Here is a 22,629-nt window from a genome sequence, read left to right on the forward strand (position 1 = left end):
TTTATAGGTGTCAATGGTTTAAAGAAATCCTGCTGGGGGGGGGGGCGCCTTTAGCTCAGTTGGTAAGGCGTCCCCCTCCCGGGCCGGGCCCAGCAGCAGACCCGGGTTCGATTCCCACCCGCGGTCGTTCTCTGCATGTCACTCCCCTCTCTGCCCCATTTCACCTCTGTCTCTCTGCATCAAATAAAGCATAAAAATGCCCAAAAAATATCTTAAAAAAAAAAATAAAAAATCCTGCTGTGTACCAAGTCGTAATGCTCTAGCCTAGTCTGAGTGATTTTTTTTGTTTTTACGATATCTTTTTGGCATTTTTATGCTTTTTATTGATAGTGTAGAGACAGAGTTGAAATGGGGCAGAGAGGGCTGGCTGGAATCGGACCCGGGTCCGCTGCTGGCAGAGGCCCATGGGGGGGGGGGACGCCCTACCAACTGAGCTAAGGGCGCCCCTGGTCTGAGTGATTTGACTGTAACTCTGTAAAAGGGCTTATGGCGAACGAAAACAAGTTTACATTAAGAAATGAATAGGCTACAGTAATAGTAGAAAAGGCTGGGGTGCTCCGGTGGCGTAGTGGATAGAGCGCGTACCATATTGGCTCAGGCCTTCATTGCAGTGGTCGTGGGTTCAAATCTGACCGGTGGACCTTTACTGCAGGTCATCCCCCCTCTCTCTATGTCTCCCCATTTCAACTACTATCTGATAAAGATTGAAAATGCCAAAAAATAATCTTTAAAAAAGAAGAAACAGCTATTGCTAGATGGTAATACCATGTACCAGGGTAGGATTTAGGGAACGTTTAAAAAGGTATCAAAATTAGTATACTGTCCAGCCCTACCGTTCATGTAAATAAAAAGGGAAAATCGACAAATTACTGTAAGCTAAACAAGTTTCCTGCTCTCACTCCATAACTCGGCTGCTACCTGTCTGTCTGTCTGTCTGTCTGTCTATCTGACTGTGTGTCTGTGTATCCATCTAGTATCTGTATCTATCTAGTATCTATCTTCTATCTATCTATCTATCTATCTATCTATCTATCTATCTATCTATCTATCTATCTATCTATCTATCTATCTATCTATCTATCTATCTATCTATCTATCTATCTATCTATCTGTTTCCCATTCCACAAAGTACAAATTCAAAGGCTACTCAGGAAAACAACAGGAAATGTTTTTATAGCACGAGTTAGTGTTTCTGGTTCAAGGTCACAACACAAGACTGACCTGCGCCCACTTCCAAAGCCGGGTCCCCAGGGCGACATTCTCCGCTTCATCTATGAGACGGACAGACGGACGGACGGATGGATGAAGGGATGGATAGAGAGATAGATAGATAGAGAGATAGATAGATAGATGGAGGGAGGTAGATGGAGGGAGGGATAGATAGATAGATAGATAGATAGATAGATAGATAGATAGATAGATAGATAGATAGATAGATAGATAGATAGATAGATAGATAGATAGATAGATAGATAGATAGATAGATAGATAGATAGATAGATAGATAGATAGATAGATAGATAGATAGATAGATAGATAGATAGATAGATAGATAGATAGATAGATAGACAGACAGACAGACAGACAGACAGACAGACAGACAGACAGACAGACAGACAGACAGACAGACAGACAGACAGACAGACAGACAGACAGACAGACAGACAGACAGACAGACAGACAGACAGACAGACAGACAGACAGACAGACAGACAGACAGACAGACAGACAGACAGACAGACAGACAGACAGACAGACAGACAGACAGACAGACAGACAGACAGACAGACAGACAGACAGACAGACAGACAGACAGACAGACAGACAGACAGACAGACAGACAGACAGACAGACAGACAGACAGACAGACAGACAGACAGACAGACAGACAGACAGATAGATAGATAGATAGATAGATAGATAGATAGATAGATAGATAGATAGATAGATAGATAGATAGATAGATAGATAGATAGATAGATAGATAGATAGATAGATAGATAGATAGATAGATAGATAGATAAAGAGTGAGAGAATAGCCAGAGCATAGAGACAGTGAGAAAACAGAGGAGATGGGTTGGGGTTAGGAGGTTGTGGGAAAGAGCAGCATGAAAGGAGAGAAGAGTCATTAGATAAACAGACGAATATTAAGACAGAGAGAGAGAGAGACAGACAGAGAGAGACAGAGAGAGAGAGAGAGACAGACAGAGAGAGAGAGACAGAGAGAGAGACAGACAGATACAGAGAGAGAGAGAGAGAGATACAGAGAGAGAGAGACAGAGATACAGAGAGAGAGAGACAGACAGAGATACAGAGAGAGCGAGAGAGAGAGAGAGACAGACAGAGATACAGAGAGAGAGAGAGAGAGAGAGAGAGAGAGAGAGACAGAGAGAGAGAGAGACAGACAGACAGACAGAGATACAGAGAGAGAGAGAGAGAGAGAGAGAGACACAGAGAGAGAGACAGACAGACAGAGATACAGAGAGAGAGAGACAGAGAGAGAGGAGGAAACAGACTTACAGTAAACATACAGAGGCCCTACAAAGAGTAGAAGAAAAGCCCTTCGTTCTCACCAAGCAATACTAAAAATTTCTTGAAGAAATCTTTGCAATAATCAACTTCTAAATACAATTTGAAAAGAGCTAGCCATACATTTCCAACCAAATCGTCCATAAATAATGACACTTCTGGGAGTTATCAATGGCCATAAGTTTTCAACCGAAACCTCTGAAGGTTATAGCACTTCAAGTAGGTACTGTATCTCTTCCATCCACAATTAAATGTGGATGCTGAATATGAAGTCACTCATGCATGGTAAATGGTTTGCACTTCTGTAGCGCTTTTATCCACAGAGCTTTAACATAGTTTGTCTCTATCCCCTTTTTACTCACACATACACTCATACACCGATGGCAGCAGCTACCGTGGAGGGTGCAAGCTAACTAATATGCGTAGCAACTTATTCAGGCTTGAAGAGCATCAAGAGTTTTTTAAATCCATAACTGAGGCACCTCTTCTTACTTGCTGTCATCAGAACATTTTAAACTTTGTCTCTCGCTGCTCTTTTTCAAGCACCAGTTGCCAGATCTTGCAGCCACTTTCATAAATGTTATTCTATGTCTTAATTGAAGACATATTGAACATAAACGTAAAAATCTCCCATGTCACAAAAACCCTTCACTTTGATAGCCTCATTTCTTTAATAACAGTAACATATAGCCAATATTGCACATTTTAATAGCTGTTGTAACAAAATATAACGCATAAACTAAACCAGGCAGTAAAACATGATGTTGAGAGGGCGTGGAGACCTCATACACACTAGGAGACTTTTCTCATGACAATGAAACTATATTTCATGGACACGGCCGAACATTTAACAAGCTGAAGCTCCGTCTTTACTTCATATTCTCATATGGCAAAAAGGAAATTACATCATCTTATAGGTTGGAACTTGTTATTTTACGTTTTTTTAATAAAATTCAAAACCACACCATTAATCTTGGGGCTTTAACGACTTATTTTCTTTTATGATATTTGAACAGCTGTTTTCCATAAGACCACATTTACTATCTAAATTGTTACCCCCATTTTGCATATGACATTTTTCTGATGTTTATTTAAGTGACAACAAGGAACTTTTAAATGTTTATGAATCAGTTAACAGTTCCTCTGATGATAATAAACGACCTGTAACAGTAAACGAGACCATCAGTGAAAACAATGCTAGTTTTATATAGTTTTTCTTAATGCCTTTGATTGGGTCCGAATCCCCACCAACTCAGACCAAATACATTTACAGCAGGCAGACCAGAACATCCTGTGTTTATGCACTTGAACTAAATCAAAATTCACTTCGCTTCACTATCCTCATATTACCATTATTATTAATCTGACACAGTCACATATAAATACATTGCCTCATCGCAATACATCCTAAGGTCTCTCTCTCAAACGCTGTCAAAACAAAAGCACGCGCCTCTCCTGAGATACCAATCCTTCTTCAGTGTCATTCCATTGCATGCAGGGTAAACACTCCCGGGCAGAGCTTTATTTGGAAGCTACAGAGTGAGCGTGTGTTACGCAACAAACGGATAAGCATGTAGAGGTATTCTGTCTGCCTTTATTAGACGGATGAAATAACCTTATTAACACAAACACACACACACACACACACACACACACACACACACACACACACACACACACACACACACACACACACACACACACACACACACACACACACACACACACACACACACACACACACACACACACACACACACACACACACACACACACACACACACACACACACACACACACACACACACACACACACACACACACACACACACACACACACAGTACACTGTAGAGATACACATGTCCATAGTTGACCATAACTTTAAAACTTTGCTAAAATTATACAAACAAATTTGCTCACAAACACACCTGAATGCCATAAGCTAAATAAGCTAAATCTTGCCCACTGAACAGTGTCTAGTTCCACACGCTCCCTTGCTAACCCCTTCCTTTCTGAGAATTTACAGGAGCTACGGTGGCCTTCAAGGACAAGAAGCTAGTTACTAAAGATGGCATCATCCACCACTGCATCAAGTCTTTCCCCAATATCAAGTGATGAGGTGAAGATGTGTTTAGTTATTTATTCTATAGTACTTCTTCTTCTTGGTCTTTCAACAGGTGCATTTCTCCAGGACGCCCACTATATATAAAAACACGTGAGGCCTTTAAGTTTGTCCGTTCTGTGCTACTGTAGAAACATGGCGGTGCAACATGGGGGGCCTCCATGTATGGTGTTGTCATGGGTGACTATAACCTGACATTGTCCACAGTGCTCCTGTCCTTCTGACGCAAAGCAAATCCAATCGACTGTTAATCCCCTATACTGGAACCAGTGTTACCAGAGTAACCAGACACATACAGCACAAGATAATGGTGAGGACTAATTGGCTCTAGTCGCAAATTATCTATCAATCTAGCACGCAGACATGCAGTTAATTAACTGACTTTGGGAAGTTTGAAGAAGATCCTTTATGGTAAAGATTCTTGACTCAAAAAAATAGATTAATAAAAATAAGATTATGACACTATTGTTTACAGTGGTCCAGAAGGTAAAAAAAACACAGACATTTCATAGCCACATAAACACACAGAGACAGACAGACATACAGAAAGACTGACACACACACACACAAGCACGTAACGACAACATTACAGAAAAGACGCCAAAATCACAGGAAACACAAAAAAAAAACTGTCTGTAATGTGGCATTTTGTGAAATGTTGTTGTATTTTCTGTAAAAAAAAAAAAAAATCGGAACCATTCAGAAGTCGTATTTTCAAATGTAGAATTTACCAAATTGTTGTTGTGTTTTTGACCTTGTGGGCCACCGTAGGTAATATAATAAACTTAATCCAGATTCTAATATGATTTCCCTGGCGTGTACGCACATCAAGATCTTCTTCTTCTTTGTCTAAATGGTATAATCCAATCTACTAACAGAGGCTCCTGTTGTACGGCACACACACACACACACACACACACACACACACACACACACACACACACACACACACACACACACACACACACACACACACACACACACACACACACACACACACACACACACACACACACACACACACACACACACACACACACACACACACACACACACACACACACACACACACACACACACACACACACACACACACACACACACACACACACACACACACACACACAAATGGGATGATCCAATCTACTAACAGAGGCTTCTGTAGTACAGCCTGTATTGGACTTTGAGCTTTCACAACACAAATCCACAGCGCTCCATTGCTAATCCTACTGTACCACCGTTAGCTACACTGGGCTAATATGGATCTGATTACATTACTACATCAATTAAGCACCACAGAGTAAGAGACTTACAATGAATGAGCTAAAGAGACAGAGGGTAAGAAAGAGCTTAGAGAAAAAACACACATGTACTGAGTAAGGCAGCTTTTTATATTCTGGAGAACGCTTCCTGTCAAAATCAGTGAATATCTCCTCACGATCTGCTACCTGTCCGTACTGTGTGTGCAGTGCAATGAAAATGAGTGTTAATCACAGCCTAGGCTCTGTGAACTGGTGTGTAAACAAAGGAGGGGAGGGGGAGATAACCATTTACAAGGCCTAGGATGTGTATTAACACTGGATTTTGTTATCAGTGCACACACACTTCGGACAGGTAGCAGATCTTGAGTGGATATTCACTGATTTTGACAAAAAAGTGATTTTGTCAACAAGCGTTCTCCAGAATCACTGACTCCACCTTTATTAGAGGTAAGTGTCAGTGCATATGACAACACATGCACTGAAAACTCACGTGCACTGCTGCGGAGTTTCCGTGACTATAAATATGACCAGTTAAGTTCAAAGATCCTTGTAAGAGCTTCCTCCGTGAGATAGAATGATTAGGTTACAGTATAACGACATCCCATAAAGCAGGAACAAGCTCTGTCACTGTGTGTCTGTGGTCATGTGAGAGACCTTAGAGCGGAAAGAAACCGACGCTGTTTATGAATGAAATGTTGTTTTCTATCGGGGCAATCCTTCCAATTCAGCCACGTACTATGAGAGGGCAAACTCACTCTTTACTATTGATACTGCAGTTTAAAGTGAGGCACTGCAAGCTAAAAATTTCGTTTTTTTTAAGCACTGGTCAATTTTGAAATGTATGGCTATTTTGCTTCTATAACATCGTCTTCTTTACAATGTCAATAAAAAGGTCCAAAATATAAGTTTATGTTTTTCATTTTAGTGAACCTTGTCTGTTTGTGTTTGTATATTTCTCCTATAGGCTACAACCATCTTTAAAGGCTATTATCTTGACATAGCCTATACTCTCTGATCCAATAATCACAATTTCTAAAGCACTTACATCCACTGAACTTTACATAATCATTCTTAGCACTATTCTGTTAGAGTGAAAAAATATTTTAACACTGCCTTTAACCAACATCTAGATTTCTGGTTCTTAAAGACATGCACACTTCTGCTTAACTAAATATTGTCACATTTGCACATTTATTTATTGAAGCAATCTACCGGCAAAGTTTCATGATGAGATCTTTAAAGACCTACTTCACCAGTTGGAATATGAAGGTGTATTGAACTCGGAGATCCTATTTAGTATAAATGTGCAGAAACAATTGAAATCGGATCATCTTAGCCTGAGAAAAGGCAGAAAGAGTGTTTTATGTGACATCACAGTAAGGGTTAGGATTAACAGGACAGCTGGGCCAAGGGAAGACTGAGGGAAGACTGAGGGAAGAAAAACCTCATTCATTATATTATAATAGTTATTTTATAATGATAGATCGCTGGTTCCGTATGGGTGAAGTATTCCTTTAAGTTAACATGTGTACTACATTGACCTGCTGCAGTGTCTCGTCTTAAATGCTTTGAAGGATCTAGTATTATGAAGAAAAAAAATAGCATTTATATATACTATGTATCAAGAACAAAAATAAATTTTTTGGGATGCATGTGATTCTTATTTTTTTATTAGTGGCATTGACTAATCTGGACTATTAAAACTTTGGCTCCGATATTCAGTATTTTATTTCAGTCACATGGAACACCACCAACATTTCCCCGGGCGGCATCCATGAGGGGAACCTAACAGGACCAGTCAAAAGATTTATTTTTAAATGCCTGGGCAGAGAACTGAAGAATATATTCTCCCTATGTTTGAGACGCGCACACACACACACACACACACACACACACACACACACACACACACACACACACACACACACACACACACACACACACACACACACACACACACACACACACACACACACACACACACACACACACACACACACACACACACACACACACACACACACACACACACACACACACACACACACACACACACACACACACACACACACACACACACACACACACACACACACACACACACACACACACACACACACACAGGGCAGGGGGAGTGCTGGGTAATTTGATGTTAGTCGAGCCGCAAGCTTCCAATTTCCACAGAGAGACAGAAATGCAGGAATGATTTGAGAGAGAATCGCGAGGGAGGAGAAGGGTTTTATCCGGTCAGCTGGAACGATACAGAGTCCAGATATAGCTATGGACAGAAATGATATGCATAAGCAGATTGTATGTCAACTATATCTAAAGGTATAGTGCGTAACTTTTTCATTTGAATGAATGTGGGTTGCATTCAAGCCATCGCCAAACCAGATGACACAAAGTTGATTAAGCCTATCAACTCCACAAAACTCTCTCTGTATTTCTCAGTATGACAGCGTTTAAAAACTGGTGTCGCCCCCCAGACACTAGCGCAGGAGCTCAGAAAAATCCCAATACATTTTTCAGTTGATTCTACTGCTGAGAAAAAACCTGGACATACAGCAGAAGGTAAAATAAAATCCATGTTCGATCACAGAAGGCTTTACCTAGATGCACCGACAGTGCTGTTGTAATTACTCAGAATTCCTCATGGAGGAAAAATAAGTTACACACTATAGCTTTTAAACTAGCTGGCATTCCTTTATTCTAGGTTCACATCAGGATAGCTGATTTTAGTCAGAAGTGGACCAAAGCTGTCTTAAGGAACAGCTGGAATACATTTCAGCAAACACATAAACAAGATGCATTTCACCCACATGTGGAAAAACAATATCATTGTTTTTCATAGAAGTTATGACTCATAATCAAATGTTGTCGGTTTGATATTTTCCTTCGTAAACGCCCCGTCTGATAATCTGATATTGACATAAAAGAGGTGAGTCATCAACTAAGCATAGCAACCCAACAATCCACAAGAAAAGCTTCAAAAAGACAGTGTTTACATACCTTTTGTAAAATACTGAGTATTGGAAAAATTAAGAAGGATGACATCCAGAATGCAGCATATTTAACTTACAACAACAAACAGTCTAAAAGGAGTTAGTGATGCCATAGTACATTATTTCTTTTTTCGAATCATAAACAAATGTTTGAGTTGATGACATAACATGAGCCGTAATACACCCCCAGATACTAATTGTGGGAATGGGAACGTGGGAATGGGAACAGGTCTCCCTTGAAAAAGAGTCTCCCGTCTCAAACAAAAAAATGGTCATCTTCGTCATATGCAAAGATCTGACATTTTTACTCGAAAAGAAATGTTTTCGGTTTTGGGAAATGCTCTTATTTGGTGTCTTGCCAAGAATAAGAGCGTGGCTTTATCAAAAGGACCTCAGGAGATCACCAATTAAGGGCTCGGTTCCATTCATATTTGAACTGGTACCGATAGCCAACAGTAGGCTACATTTCTTTGAGTACTTTTCTGGTGTGAACCAACTAGGAAGTGAACTAGAAGTAGACTATCAAGTTGGAAACCACCCCTAGACCTATAGCTTTATCTTTGCTTCAACCAAAATGTAAAATAATTTGTGTTATGGAGAGTTACTTGCTTGAACTATTTCCTAGCTCATTCTGTGATGAATTTTAAAGGTGGAATCAGTGATTCTAGAAAACGCGAGTCCTCACGATCTGCTACCTGTACATACTGCCCCCCTTTGTTATTTTCCCCTTTGATTGATTACATACTAGTTTACAGAGCCTAGGGTGTTTATTAAGTCTAGATTTTTTTTTCAGCACACACTCTTCAGACAGGTAGCGTATGATGAGGAGATATTAAAGAGGACCTATTATACTACTTTTCTGGTCTTAATTTCTTGTTTTACAGCTGCTATAGAGCAACCTGACACGAATCACATCACAAAAAACTATGTAGATTTTCGGGAAGCTCTTTCTCTTATTTTGGCGATCCAGCATGCCCTGTAAACACTTTGCTTTTGACATTTCCGCCCCCTCCCCCCTCCCTTCCTGAAAACCCAACTTCGTTGTGATTGGTTACCTTCCTTCCGGAACACTTTCAGTGGCGGGAGGTGCGAGCATGGACCTATAAGGGCGCGAGGCAGACGCGAGTAGGAAAGTGGCAGCATTACCATACATGGAAACATCCGCGTGGTGACGACACCAAGTTACATGCGATGTCACGATGTTACAAAGCGTCAAGCCGCTTTGAACACGTGACTTCTCGACTGGCTAGAATAGTGTTTAGTGCTCTGCACAGACACCCCAGACGGTAAGCAGGGAATACGTCGAAATGCATGTACGTCATTATTTGATAATCTAGTATGGTTAAACATGACTATAAATCATCATAACAACGTTTATAAGTCATAAAAGTCAAAAAGTATCATAGGTCCGCTTTAACTGATTGAACAAGCGTTCTCCAGAATCACTGACTGCACCTTTAAACACTGTGTGATACGTGGACCAGTCTGTCTGCATGGTAACTAATAAAACATTAATGTGGAACAGTTAACAGCACGTAAAAAAAAAAAATGGCAGCATCCTCCAAGGATCTTTCACTCGCCCATTAATCTTCCTTCACCCCCAGATGTTAAGAAGCTTTCACATGCGTATTATTGCTTTTGTCTAACCCATCTCCATTTACTTGAACGAGGCCCACGTCAGCCAAAGGGCCATAAAAGGATATGAGAAGTATATAAAAGAATGCAGCCAGATAACACCGACATTTCTGTATTCCCTACTCCTCTTATGTATCTTTCCTTCTCTTTATTTGCTCCTAAGAAGTCTATTGTCAAACTTCACATACCTAACTGGGAACATGGCCTTTTAAAACCGCCGTCGGTATTTCCTCTTATGACCCATTCAATGTCTGTGTGGTTAGCAGGAAATTATTATTCATTCAAATTCAGCCTTGAACTTTGAAGAATGTCAGTGTCAACCTCAAAATGCTAAATAAAAAAAAGATTTGATACAGTATCAGGTAGTATTAGTTTAATTTATTTTAGGGGGAAGTATCTCTGCTCATGCGTCGGGCCTAACAACGCCCCTTTAACTGTGATATAATGAGCACATATTCATATCAATTCAAGCCATCAATGTAGTTTAGCTCCAAGTCTATTAAATTACTATTTCACAATTTTAAGTTTTGTATTCATGTCTTTCAAATTATTCCTAATTTCATCAAGCAATTGTATTCAAACTTCTATATATATATTCAACTTTTCAACTCCCTTCATACTAATGAGATCTTTTTAAACTTTTTCAAATCTCAATACTCTGCTATCGAGTTTAGCGTACGCTTTTTCAGCATTCACACAGCAGGAAATGCATTTTCTAGTTGTAAAGTGAAGACCTTGCTGTTTGGGGATTTTGCACTGTATATCGTTAGCCAAAAAATAACATTTGAAATGTGTTTTCTCCTGCATAAATCCTGCATTGTTTTGTCCTACTTTCCCCCTGGTACTTGAACCTGACATTGTTGTTAGCATACGAGTGATTTAATCCTGTCAAGCATCATAACGTTGGTGAACTACAATGACCTTTAAAATACGACATGATGCAAAACACATGTTCCAATAACAGTCGATCAGAGCCAACAAAAACAGATGCACATGTTAATAATCTGTAGGATTAGCCAGATAATATTGCAAAGCCCTTATAGTTTAAATTTGACTGGGAGAGGTTGCATCTGGGATTCTCGTTTACAGAGTCTAGGCTGTGTATTAACACCAGATTTTTTTTATGTAAGTACAATAGCGCAATTGTGAGGAGATTTAGTCAACAAGCGTTCTCCAGAGATGTTGACTCCACATTTAAGAACGATTGTTGAGAATATCATCTTTGTCCAAAAAAAGTTCCTTGAAGTTTGTTTACGATTTAGAAACCGATTTTGGTTGTTTGGGGTTTTCTGTGCTCTTCCAGCTGCCCTTCCTTTGCCTCTTTCTCCAGATCTCCCCTCCAAGACACACACACACACACACACACACACACACACACACACACACACACACACACACACACACACACACACACACACACACACACACACACACACACACACACACACACACACACACACACACACACACACACACACACACACACACACACACACACACACACACACACACACACACACACACACACACACACACACACACACACACACACACACACACACACACACACACACACACACGTTTGAAAAAAGTGTTGCTGGCTGCTCTCTGGCTGTGTGCTTAGCAACAAGCCTTACATGGACTCCAGACAGAATCCACCAAACACTCTCTCTGCATTCATTCACAGCTGCATCACCGACCCACTGGGTTACATAACGAGGGAAGGACCACCGGGAACAACACTGGGGAGGATGAGACACACACACAGACACAGAGACAGAGACAGAGACAGACAGACACACACACAAACACACACACACACACTCTACTAACACTGAATTAAAGATGGAGTCAGTGATTCTGGAGAACGCTTGAAAATCAGTGAGTGAATATCTCCTCACGATTCACTACCTGTCTGTGCTGTAAAAAAACAGTGTTAATACACAGCCCAGGCTCTGCAAAATGGGCAACTACGGTTCACCCCCTTTGTTTACATAATAGTCAGGTCAGAACGCTGATTCCTGATTGGAGAAATGCCAGAATGATCTGCAGAAAAAAAACTATTGACAGTGTATGCCTGGTAATAAATGCAAACCACATAAGTAAGTGAGTATTGAAATCCAAAGTGTGCCAGGTCTTCTGTACTGTGCTTGAAAAGGAGCTATACAGTGCTGTTGCTAGGCAGCAAATGGGTTTAGTGAGCGGTCAGTTTCAGCCTGTTTGAAAATGAAGAGGGAGTTTTGTGCCCTGGGAAATTTAAAAGATTTAAAAGCTTTAACTGCTGCCTTCAAGTGGGATTGTGTGTTTACAGGCTCAAGTGGAGAGTCCATTATTTAAACGATGTGTTATGGTACGCAGGACTTTGAAAAGTGGATGTCTCTGGCCCACACTGCAAAAAATGTAAACTCCAAATTTCAAGGCAACTTTCTGCACTAGATTTTGAGTTTGTAATGAAAATGTAGTTGAGATATAAGGATTGTAGTTATTTTTTACAGTGTGTAAAATGAATAATATCCATTTTTGAGAGTTGCCTATTCCACAATTAGGACTTAGACCACTTGAATATCAAGCACATGATGTACTCGACTGGTTCATGAGTTTTAATTAAAAAGTTTCCATCCATTTGTCATTGTCCAGGCAGTGACAGGCTGTAGTAAGACGTGACTCAATCTTGATTTCAGTGAGAGGACAATTGTGGTTCTTTCTCTGTGTGTGTGTGTGTGTGTGTGTGTGTGTGTGTGTGTGTGTGTGTGTGAGTGAGTGTGTGTGTCTGTCAGAAGCTGTGTTTCCCAAGATGTGTGTGTGTAGCTTGCCTTGCCAGCTCATCCCCTCTCTTAATTCACTTTCTGTCTCTGTGTGCCTCTCACACACAAACTAAATGTTTGTCCAAGTCAACACTGCCTCTGACTGAGCCATAAAAGCCGGTATTGTTGTCACGTCACACGACTGAAAAGGCTGAAAGACAAAAGAATGTAGAAGGGGGTATCAGTGTGTGCCCCCTTACACACACACACACACACACACACACACACACACACACACACACACACACACACACACACACACACACACACACACACACACACACACACACACACACACACACACACACACACACACACACACACACACACACACACACACACACACACACACACACACACACACACACACACACACACACACACACACACACACACACACACAGTATAGAAGTGGGTATCAGTGTGCCCCCTTACACCACCATCTCCACTGCTTTTGCTGCAGAAAAAGATAGTTTATTGTGCAGTGAAGAAAAAGCTTAAGGCAGTCATTATCCCTAACCCTCTTGCGGTGCGATCACACTGCCAAGCCCAGAGTCCAAGCCCTAGCCTATTTATAGCCAATTCAAAGCATTACAATCACACAGGACTTCCACCAGCAACTAGAAGAAACAGAGAAGAACAACATGCACTTAAAGGTGGAGTCAGAGATTCTGGAGAACGCTTATTGTCAAAGTCACTTTTTGTCAAAATTTAAGAACATTTCTCCTCACGATCCGCTACCATGTCCATACAGTGTGTGCAGGGGAAAACAACCCAGGGTTAATACACAGCCTAGGCTCTGTAAATGTAAATGAGGGGTATGTAAACAAAGAGGGCCCACCATAGCTAAAGCAACATACCAGTTTACAGAGCCTAGGCTGTGTATTAACACCAGATTTGTTTCCAGTGCACACACAGTACAGACAGGTAGCGGATCTTGTGGAGATATTCACTGATTTTGACAGCAAATCAACAAGTGATTTTTTTTATCAAAAGCACTCTCTAGAATTGCTGATTCCACCTTTACATTTTGATAAAGATAAAACACCCACTAAAGCCATGACTAGAGCAACAACATGACATGAGACAATCTACAGGAAATCACGTACATCCACTTGAAAACAAAAGCAGGAATAGTTCGGGGAATTCTTTCGGACTTATTACCAATTTCCAGTTTAAGATCAGTAACTTCACTCAGTCGATCAGCTGTGAGTAACACACACACACAGAATATATTCTCCCTATGTTTGAGACACACACACACACACACACACACACACACACACACACACACACACACACACACACACACACACACACACACACACACACACACACACACACACACACACACACACACACACACACACACACACACACACACACACACACACACACACACACACACACACACACACACACACACACACACACACACACACACACACACACACACACACACACACACACACACACACACACACACACTACAAGCCATCACTTGTCCTAATACAACAAAGAGAAACTAAACTTTGACAACTTGGGGAAAACCCACAACAACCAAATCAAAATCAGTGAAATCAATATAAATATTTGTGATTTCTGTCAGCATTTTGAAATCAGTCAAAAACACTCACGAACATTTGAACTTTCTCTTCCGTACAACATGTGAAATGATTGCCCTCTAGTAGGAGAATGTCTGCGTGTTAGCACATGTTTTTTTTTTTTAAGTTGAACAAGTAGTCCATCATGGCCGCTAGCAACATATAATCATGTTTTGAAAATGACAAATACCTTTAAGGAGACAAATACAAGCCACATCCTGTGCTAGAGAAATGTCGATTGAGCAACACACAATGAGTAATATAATATTATGTGATCAGATGTGATGTCCAAACAAGACTTTGTAGGCGTTTAAAGGAGATATTTCATAACACATAAGTGAACGCATTGATGAGTAAGTTATTGGCAAATCATGATATAATTCCATCGTAGTAAATGCAATTAAAAAAAGCAAGTTGGAACTTACTTCCTGCCCTTGAAGCATCCATAGATCCCAGACATGTTGAAAAAAAAAAATACTTAAATCAGCGCAAAAACTTAAAAAAACTAAATACCCTCTTTCCAAAAAATTGATAATTGTCCCCTGGGTTTGTCCACGAATAGAAAAAAATAAGACCCTCAAGTCCACTACTCTTTCTTCCAATGTCAACTATCTTAGAGTCAAATCATCCTCTTGATAGTCCTCCTTCCCCCTTTAGCTTTTAAACGCTTCTAAAAAGTCAGAGTTCATAGACAGAGCGTTTTGCCTTCTCCAATAACTCTGGGCAGCGAAACCACGAACTGGAAGCCAATCTTAGCCACTCCAGTACTCGCATACAAACGGTCTGCCAACAGTGGGATTATTACAGGATCAGGGATATCACACAGGAAACTCAGCCACTACAGGAAGGCAAAAGTTTTGGGGAAAAAAATGGTGAAAATCCTTCTCAAATGGACCAGGAATTTGAGTTTTTGAGAATTTTTCTACAGGAAAAAATGGTTGAGAAGAAGTTTAGTATAGGAATCCTTAGTTGTTTGACTAGAGTATAGTGAGCTAGAGGAGAAAACAATTGAGTGAATGAGTGGCTGCTGCTGCTGCTGCTGCTGCATGCCCCGCTCCTAAAGAGGGAGGAGTGAGGGAGGAGGGGAAGTGTGAACAAGAGAGAGAGAGAGAGAGAGAGAGAGACTGCCCCCCCATGACTTATCCTCTATGTCTCTCTCTCTCTCTCTCTGTCTCTCTCTCTCTCTCTCTGTGTCTCTCTCTGTGTCTGCGTCTCTCTCTCCCCCCCCCTCTCTCTCTCACTCTCTCTCTCTCTCTCTGTGTGTCTGCGTCTCTCTCTCTCTCTCCCCCTCTCTCTCTCTCTCTCTCTCTCACAGCTAAAGTTTATTCATAAGGATTAAGCCCTTTGAGATGAACCATCTACATTTCAAGGGGGGTCCCAACTCCCAACATACCAAAACAAACGTGAAAGACAGACACCATCCACACAGACACATCACCACACCAACAGACACACTACAACTGAAGCTAAACGATTAATAATACATTTCAGATAGAAAAAAAACCTGATTTAAATAATGCGATTAGGGATTCCATGACATCGATTGCACGTCGTCTGTCCATTCTGTTTTTCTTCAGCCTATAGTCAAGGGTCTAAGAACAAACAGTGTCCTATTGCTGTTCAGATTGTGAGGCCAGTTGGTTATTTGTGATATTGGGCAATATATTATCAATACAACTGTTTGATTTGATTCAGGGTCTCCATAATGCAGGATATGACTGTCAAAAAGTCCACTCAAAGTAGTCATGCTCTGGCCCAGTCTAGGAAATAAAACTACTGCTTTAAAGTTATCTTAGACTTAGAGTTAGACTTAGACTTGTTTTTTTATGTTAAACAAAATTGTGTTACCTTGGCTCATGGTGGAGTTGACGCAAAATATAAAAAGTTATCCGACTGTTACTCCATATTTAAAAGGGCTCATGAAGGCACAGTGAGCTAACTAACGCCATAACACACTACCTCGCTAGAGACATGGCATCTATTAACACAATGACACACAGGGAAGGTTACACAAAAGCTTGACACTATGTACAGTGCTGCTCGAAAGTATGTGAACCCCTTTAGCATTTTGGAATTTTATTTATCTTAACCATTATTAATTCATGGTTGATAAAGGTTCAAATAAATAAAATTCCAAAAGGCTCAAGGGGTTCACATACTTTCAAGCAGCACTGTATAAACTATTTACGCTGCGTATGTTTGGTCGTTTAAGTTATAAGGCTGTGTAAGATAACAAAAAAAAAACTTAAAAACTACATGTGTCAGTTGTTCAGGCACACTATTGGATTGGTGCACAGTCAGTATGCACTCTATCCCACACTACATCATGTTGTTCTACTTTCATATAATGGATTTGAATTCTCCAAATAAATCAATACGCAGCACTTAGTGATGACAGCATCGATTCACTCTGTTGATAGATGCTTGTGATGGGAACTCTGTAATGGTGGTTGTAGTTTGATTGTAAATGCAAGCGCTATTTCTCAGATTTATTCCTTACATGGGCAGCTTTAGTTGAGATAACATTACTTTAAAAAGGTGCATTATGCCTATTCAGGGGAAGGGGAATTTGTTTGCATTTGCGGAGCCTGCAGTTAGTTTACAAAACATAATTTTTCTATGTAATTCTTAGTATTGAATAGTTCTATCATCATAAATTAAAACTAAATTATTTTGAGGCACCTGGAGCCAAACGTAAGAATATGTTCATAAACCCAAACGTTGAGCCCTGCTGCTATAAACAACAACAGTGAAACAGTAACTTTTCAGGAAGCTTCCTAACTTCAAACAGTGTTCCATGGATCCAATATTCCTGTTAGGAAAGTTTGTTTATTAAGTTATTAGAATATACCTTAGTAAATGTTCACTTTTCAGACACACCCAAAGTTACACAGTGCACCTTTAAACTGTATGTCTCCATCCATCAAAAAGCATCAAACCCTAGCCTGTGTTAATCCTAGTAGCGGCCTAGCGATGGAGCAACAGCCTGCCTAAGCTAATCACTATAAATCGAAGGCTAATCTTCCTACAGCCTACACAGTGTTTGGTGCTTAGGAGAGTTTGTTGGCCCGGAAGTAAAATAAGGTTTGATCCTGAGATTCCCTGTTGCTTGATCCTCACACACACACACACACACACACACACACACACACACACACACACACACACACACACACACACACACACACACACACACACACACACACACACACACACACACACACACACACACACACACACACACACACACACACACACACACACACACACACACACACACACACACACACACACACAGTTTTACAATATTTCTTGTCAAAATCAGTAAATCTCCTTACAATCCGCTAACTATCCATACTGTGTGTACACTGAAAAAAACAAATGTGCCAATACACAGCCTAAGCTCTGTAAAGGGGCATGTAGTCCGCTACAAGGGGCTCCTACTCAGCCTAAACTCTGTAAACAGGCATGTAGTAAGCTATAAGGGCCCCCTACTCATTTACAGAGCCTAGGCTGCGTATAAACACCAGATTTTTTCCCCAGCATTAAGGATCAGTGAGATTTTATTAAAGATTTATTTCCTGGAAAAAAATATGTCTCACCTCTTAACTTATTCCTATTACGCAACAAAAAGAAAGTGTCATTTCGTTGGTTGCGTGTCTGTGTGTGTGTGTGTGTCTGTGTGAAAATTGCCCCAAGAATGTGACAAAAACTCCTAAAATAACATTAATCATCAGACCATCCATGGAAGAGTCGAGATAGTGGAATTCATTTCTCAACCTCCAACAAGCCTGGACTAAATCTTGTGATTCATATTTCATCGCAGACATGTCGAAGACGGACTCAGCCCCATTTCAACAGCAAAACACACAAACACACAGTCGCTAAGATAAGTTCTGGCAACGCTGGGATTGAGAAATTCCACACACACACACACACACACACACACACACACACACACACACACACACACACACACACACACACACACACACACACACACACACACACACACACACACACACACACACACACACACACACACACACACACACACACACACACACACACACACACACACACAGACACAGAAACAGAGACACACGCGCACACACACACACAGTCACAGACACAGACACGCACACACACACACGACACTGCCAAGAAACCGTCAGGAAGGACCCTCTCAGGACCCGCTGGTGTTGACAAGAGGATTTCCACCATTTTAATACATGTGTTAATCGCTGTTTCCACCAATACATTAAAACAAACTAAATAGATTCATTTCAGGAACCAGATTTTTGGCATTTCCCATCCCAGATATCCCACAGCAGAGATGTCCCATGCACACACACCACCCACACACACACACACACACACACACCCACACACACACACACACACACACACACACACACACACACACACACACACACACACACACACACACACACACACACACACACACACACACACACACACACACACACACACACACACACACACACACACACACACACACACACACACACACACACACACAGAGAGAGAACATGTTGTTTCTCTCTACCTTTTTTCATTTCATATGGAAAGAAGAATTTGTTACTTTTGTATTTATTTATGTTGCAATAGGGAGGACTGTGCTGTGTTGTGTTTGTATATACTGATTTATATTCTTTCAGTTTTATTTGTATAGCCCAATATCACAAATAGACATTTGCCTCGGTGGGCTTTACATTACACCCTTAACTCGGCTGAGAAAAAACTTCCAGTAAAAAACCCTTAATCGGGATAATTTTTTTTTTTTTTAAATCTAAGGGAGAGTCGACAGAGTAAGGGATCCCTGTCCCAGGACGGACATGCTGCAATAGATGTCGTAAGTAGAGAAAAATCATAAAGACACATTTATATAGGCCCCTAAGACAGACACAAGTATATAACATGATTTACTGTATATCAGACAACAATGACATCAGGTCAGAGTTGAGAGCGAAACACGAGAATATACCGGATATGTTCAACACTTTCAGTCTGGTGCCTCTCACATAAAACCAACTTGAAAGTTTAAGTTCAGGATCATCTGGACTCAATGTGTGTGATTCCCTTTATACTTACAGCATGTTTCCTGTTACATATAAGACATTAAAAAATATTACACTGTGTGACATTACAGAGAGACGCCAACTCTATCAGGGTGCTATTAACAGATTTAGCCTTGGTGTTTTTAGACAACCATAACACCTTTGGGACTTTGGTAGATATAGGCCCGAATTTCGTGATTTCAATTCAAATTCACAATTTGAAACTGAAAATGTCAAATTCTGTGATTTAGGATCGCCATGATGCAGCGGTGCCATGTTGATTTGCCAACAGTGATGTTGTAATTCCTCGGAATTCTTCATGGGGGCAACATAAGTTACGCACTATACCTTTAAAGTTGCAAATCCCAAAAACACACAACTAAACAAGGTGCTGAAAGATGTGTTGGGCAATACTTATCTGTCAGTCTGTCACCATGAGACACACATGGTCATTTGACCCATTATTGACACACAATTCTTGATTATTGCAGCTTGGTGGATGTCAGCGATTCTGGTGAACGCTTGTTGTCAAAATCACTTTTCGTCAGAAATAGTGAATATATCCTCAGGCCATACTGCGCGTATAATTGTGTTTTGGTCTTAATACACAGCCTAAGCTCTGTAAATGGGTATGCAAACAAAACTCATATGGGCCCACCTTAACTAGCAGCATGACCGTTTACAAAGCCTAGGCTGTGTATTAACACTTTTTCGCTGACTCCACCTTTAAATCAGAGCAGGTATCAGTCACAACACATAGATAGTATACTAAATCACAACACAGCACTCCCCTTCCAGGCACGCTGCTCTGCTAGAAGTGGGAAACTAACTCAGCTGTGAGTCGAATGTAAACACACCCCTGTAGAGGGAGATTTACGACCTCCATTTCATCATATGCAACACCTGGCTCCTTACTACCTTTAACACCCTTAAAATCAACACAAAATACAGGCGACCAATTGCTGTGTGTCAGTGTGTGTGTGTGTGTGTGTGTGTGTGTGTGTGTGTGTGTGTGTGTGTGTGAAGCAGTGTAGGTGTGTGAATGTCTAAATGTTGACATGTCAAAACGGATCCAGAGAGCATGGCGCAATCCTTGGATGTGTGTGTGTGTGTGTGTGTGTGTGTGTGTGTGTATGGGTATGTGTGTGCGTGTATGTGCGTGTGTGTATGTGCGTGTGTGTGTGTGTGTGTGTGTGTGTGTGTGTGTGTGTGTGTATGTATCAATCATACAGCTTTCTGTTTATAGAGCCAAGAGGAATGTCGGTCAGTTTCCCTCATAGAGGGAAAAAAAAAGAAAAAATTTGGATGTTGGTATTTCCTGAAAGGGAACGTCGGAGTCTGAGACCGTTTGAAAAGTTAAAGTGAGAGAGACAGTGACACCAACTGGATGAGTTTCTTATCTTTAATTATCTGTGTAAAGTGGATTACAATCTATAGTTTTTAACTTCAAGAACACACACACACACACACACACACACACACACACACACACACACACACACACACACACACACACACACAGACAGATTTTAAATGTTTTTTTTTTACTTTCTGCATTTCTCTTTCACTTATATTTTGTGTGTGAAACACTTTGTAACTATGTTTTAAAAAGTGCCTGAATAAATAAAGCCTTACACAGTTACTAACTTACTTACTTACTTACTCACTTGCTTACTTACTTAATTACTTATATACTTACATACTTACTTAGCCTACTAACTTACCTACTTACTAACTAACTAACTTTTACATAATACTACTTTGTTTATGTTAAAGTTCTCAGAACACTGTCACATGCCTTTCCCTAACTGACAAACTGCATATCTTGTTTTCATCAACAGATTTCTTTTTCTCTGCTGGAGTGAGCACAGCTGAGCAGTTCAACACAGCAGCTCTGTCAGCCATGAAAGAGTCTTTATTTATTTACCCAGAATTCACGGCAAATTAGACCGACTTAAGATAGTGAAGACTTAGACATCTTTGTGCAACAAATTAACTTAGAATTATATCGGAAGTTTGACTATTAAAGATCTAGGCCTAGGCTCTGTAAACTGGTATGTAAACAAAAGGGCCCACCATAACTAGCAACATGCCCGTTTACAGAGCTCAAAGGCTGTGTATTAACACTGGATTTCTTTTTCAGTGTAAATGGTAAATGGTTAATGGACTTGACTTATATAGCGCCTTCTAGCCGATTTTCTCAGCCCCAAAGCGCTTTACATATCTTACCACATTCACCCATTCACACACACACTCATACACCGATAGCAGTAGCTGCCATGCAAGGCGCTCTCTGAACCATCGGGAGCAATTTGGGGTTCAGTGTCTTGCTCAGGGACACTTCGACATGTTTTTTTTTTTTTATTATTATTCTTTCGGACAATTCCACACAATACACAATTATCTCTTTCACATCATACATCTTAATTTGTGTTGTCCGAAGGGTGACGGAAGAAGCCTAAGGCTTATCGAGTCCCGCCCCCAATTTCATCAGATTCAGAATCAGATACACATTTACTGATCACAGAAAAAATTAAAAATTAAAAAATGTTTTAAAGAAATAGAAAAATAAAAAAATAAAAAATGAAA

General features: G+C 40.5%; 1 protein-coding gene across 4 annotated transcripts in view; it reads right to left on the minus strand.

Annotated features, from left to right (window-relative positions):
• Positions 1–22,629, minus strand: part of LOC307257046 (uncharacterized protein) — a 96,708-nt gene that overhangs the window by 68,765 nt on the left and 5,314 nt on the right. The window contains exon 1 of one of the 4 annotated variants that reach the window (XM_080036167.1): positions 15,385–15,984. The exons of 2 other annotated variants lie outside the window; for them this stretch is intronic. In XM_080036167.1, the coding sequence (XP_079892293.1) occupies positions 15,385–15,419 (35 nt within the window). In that variant the 5' untranslated portion in view covers positions 15,420–15,984. Of the gene's footprint in view, positions 1–1,221; positions 1,252–15,384; positions 15,985–22,629 lie in introns of those variants that run through there. One more of the 4 variants, XM_080036168.1, reaches the window with a different exon arrangement.

Source organism: Ammodytes marinus, assembly GCF_949987685.1.
Source record: "Ammodytes marinus genome assembly, chromosome: 10".
NCBI classification, from domain to species: domain Eukaryota; kingdom Metazoa; phylum Chordata; class Actinopteri; order Uranoscopiformes; family Ammodytidae; genus Ammodytes; species Ammodytes marinus.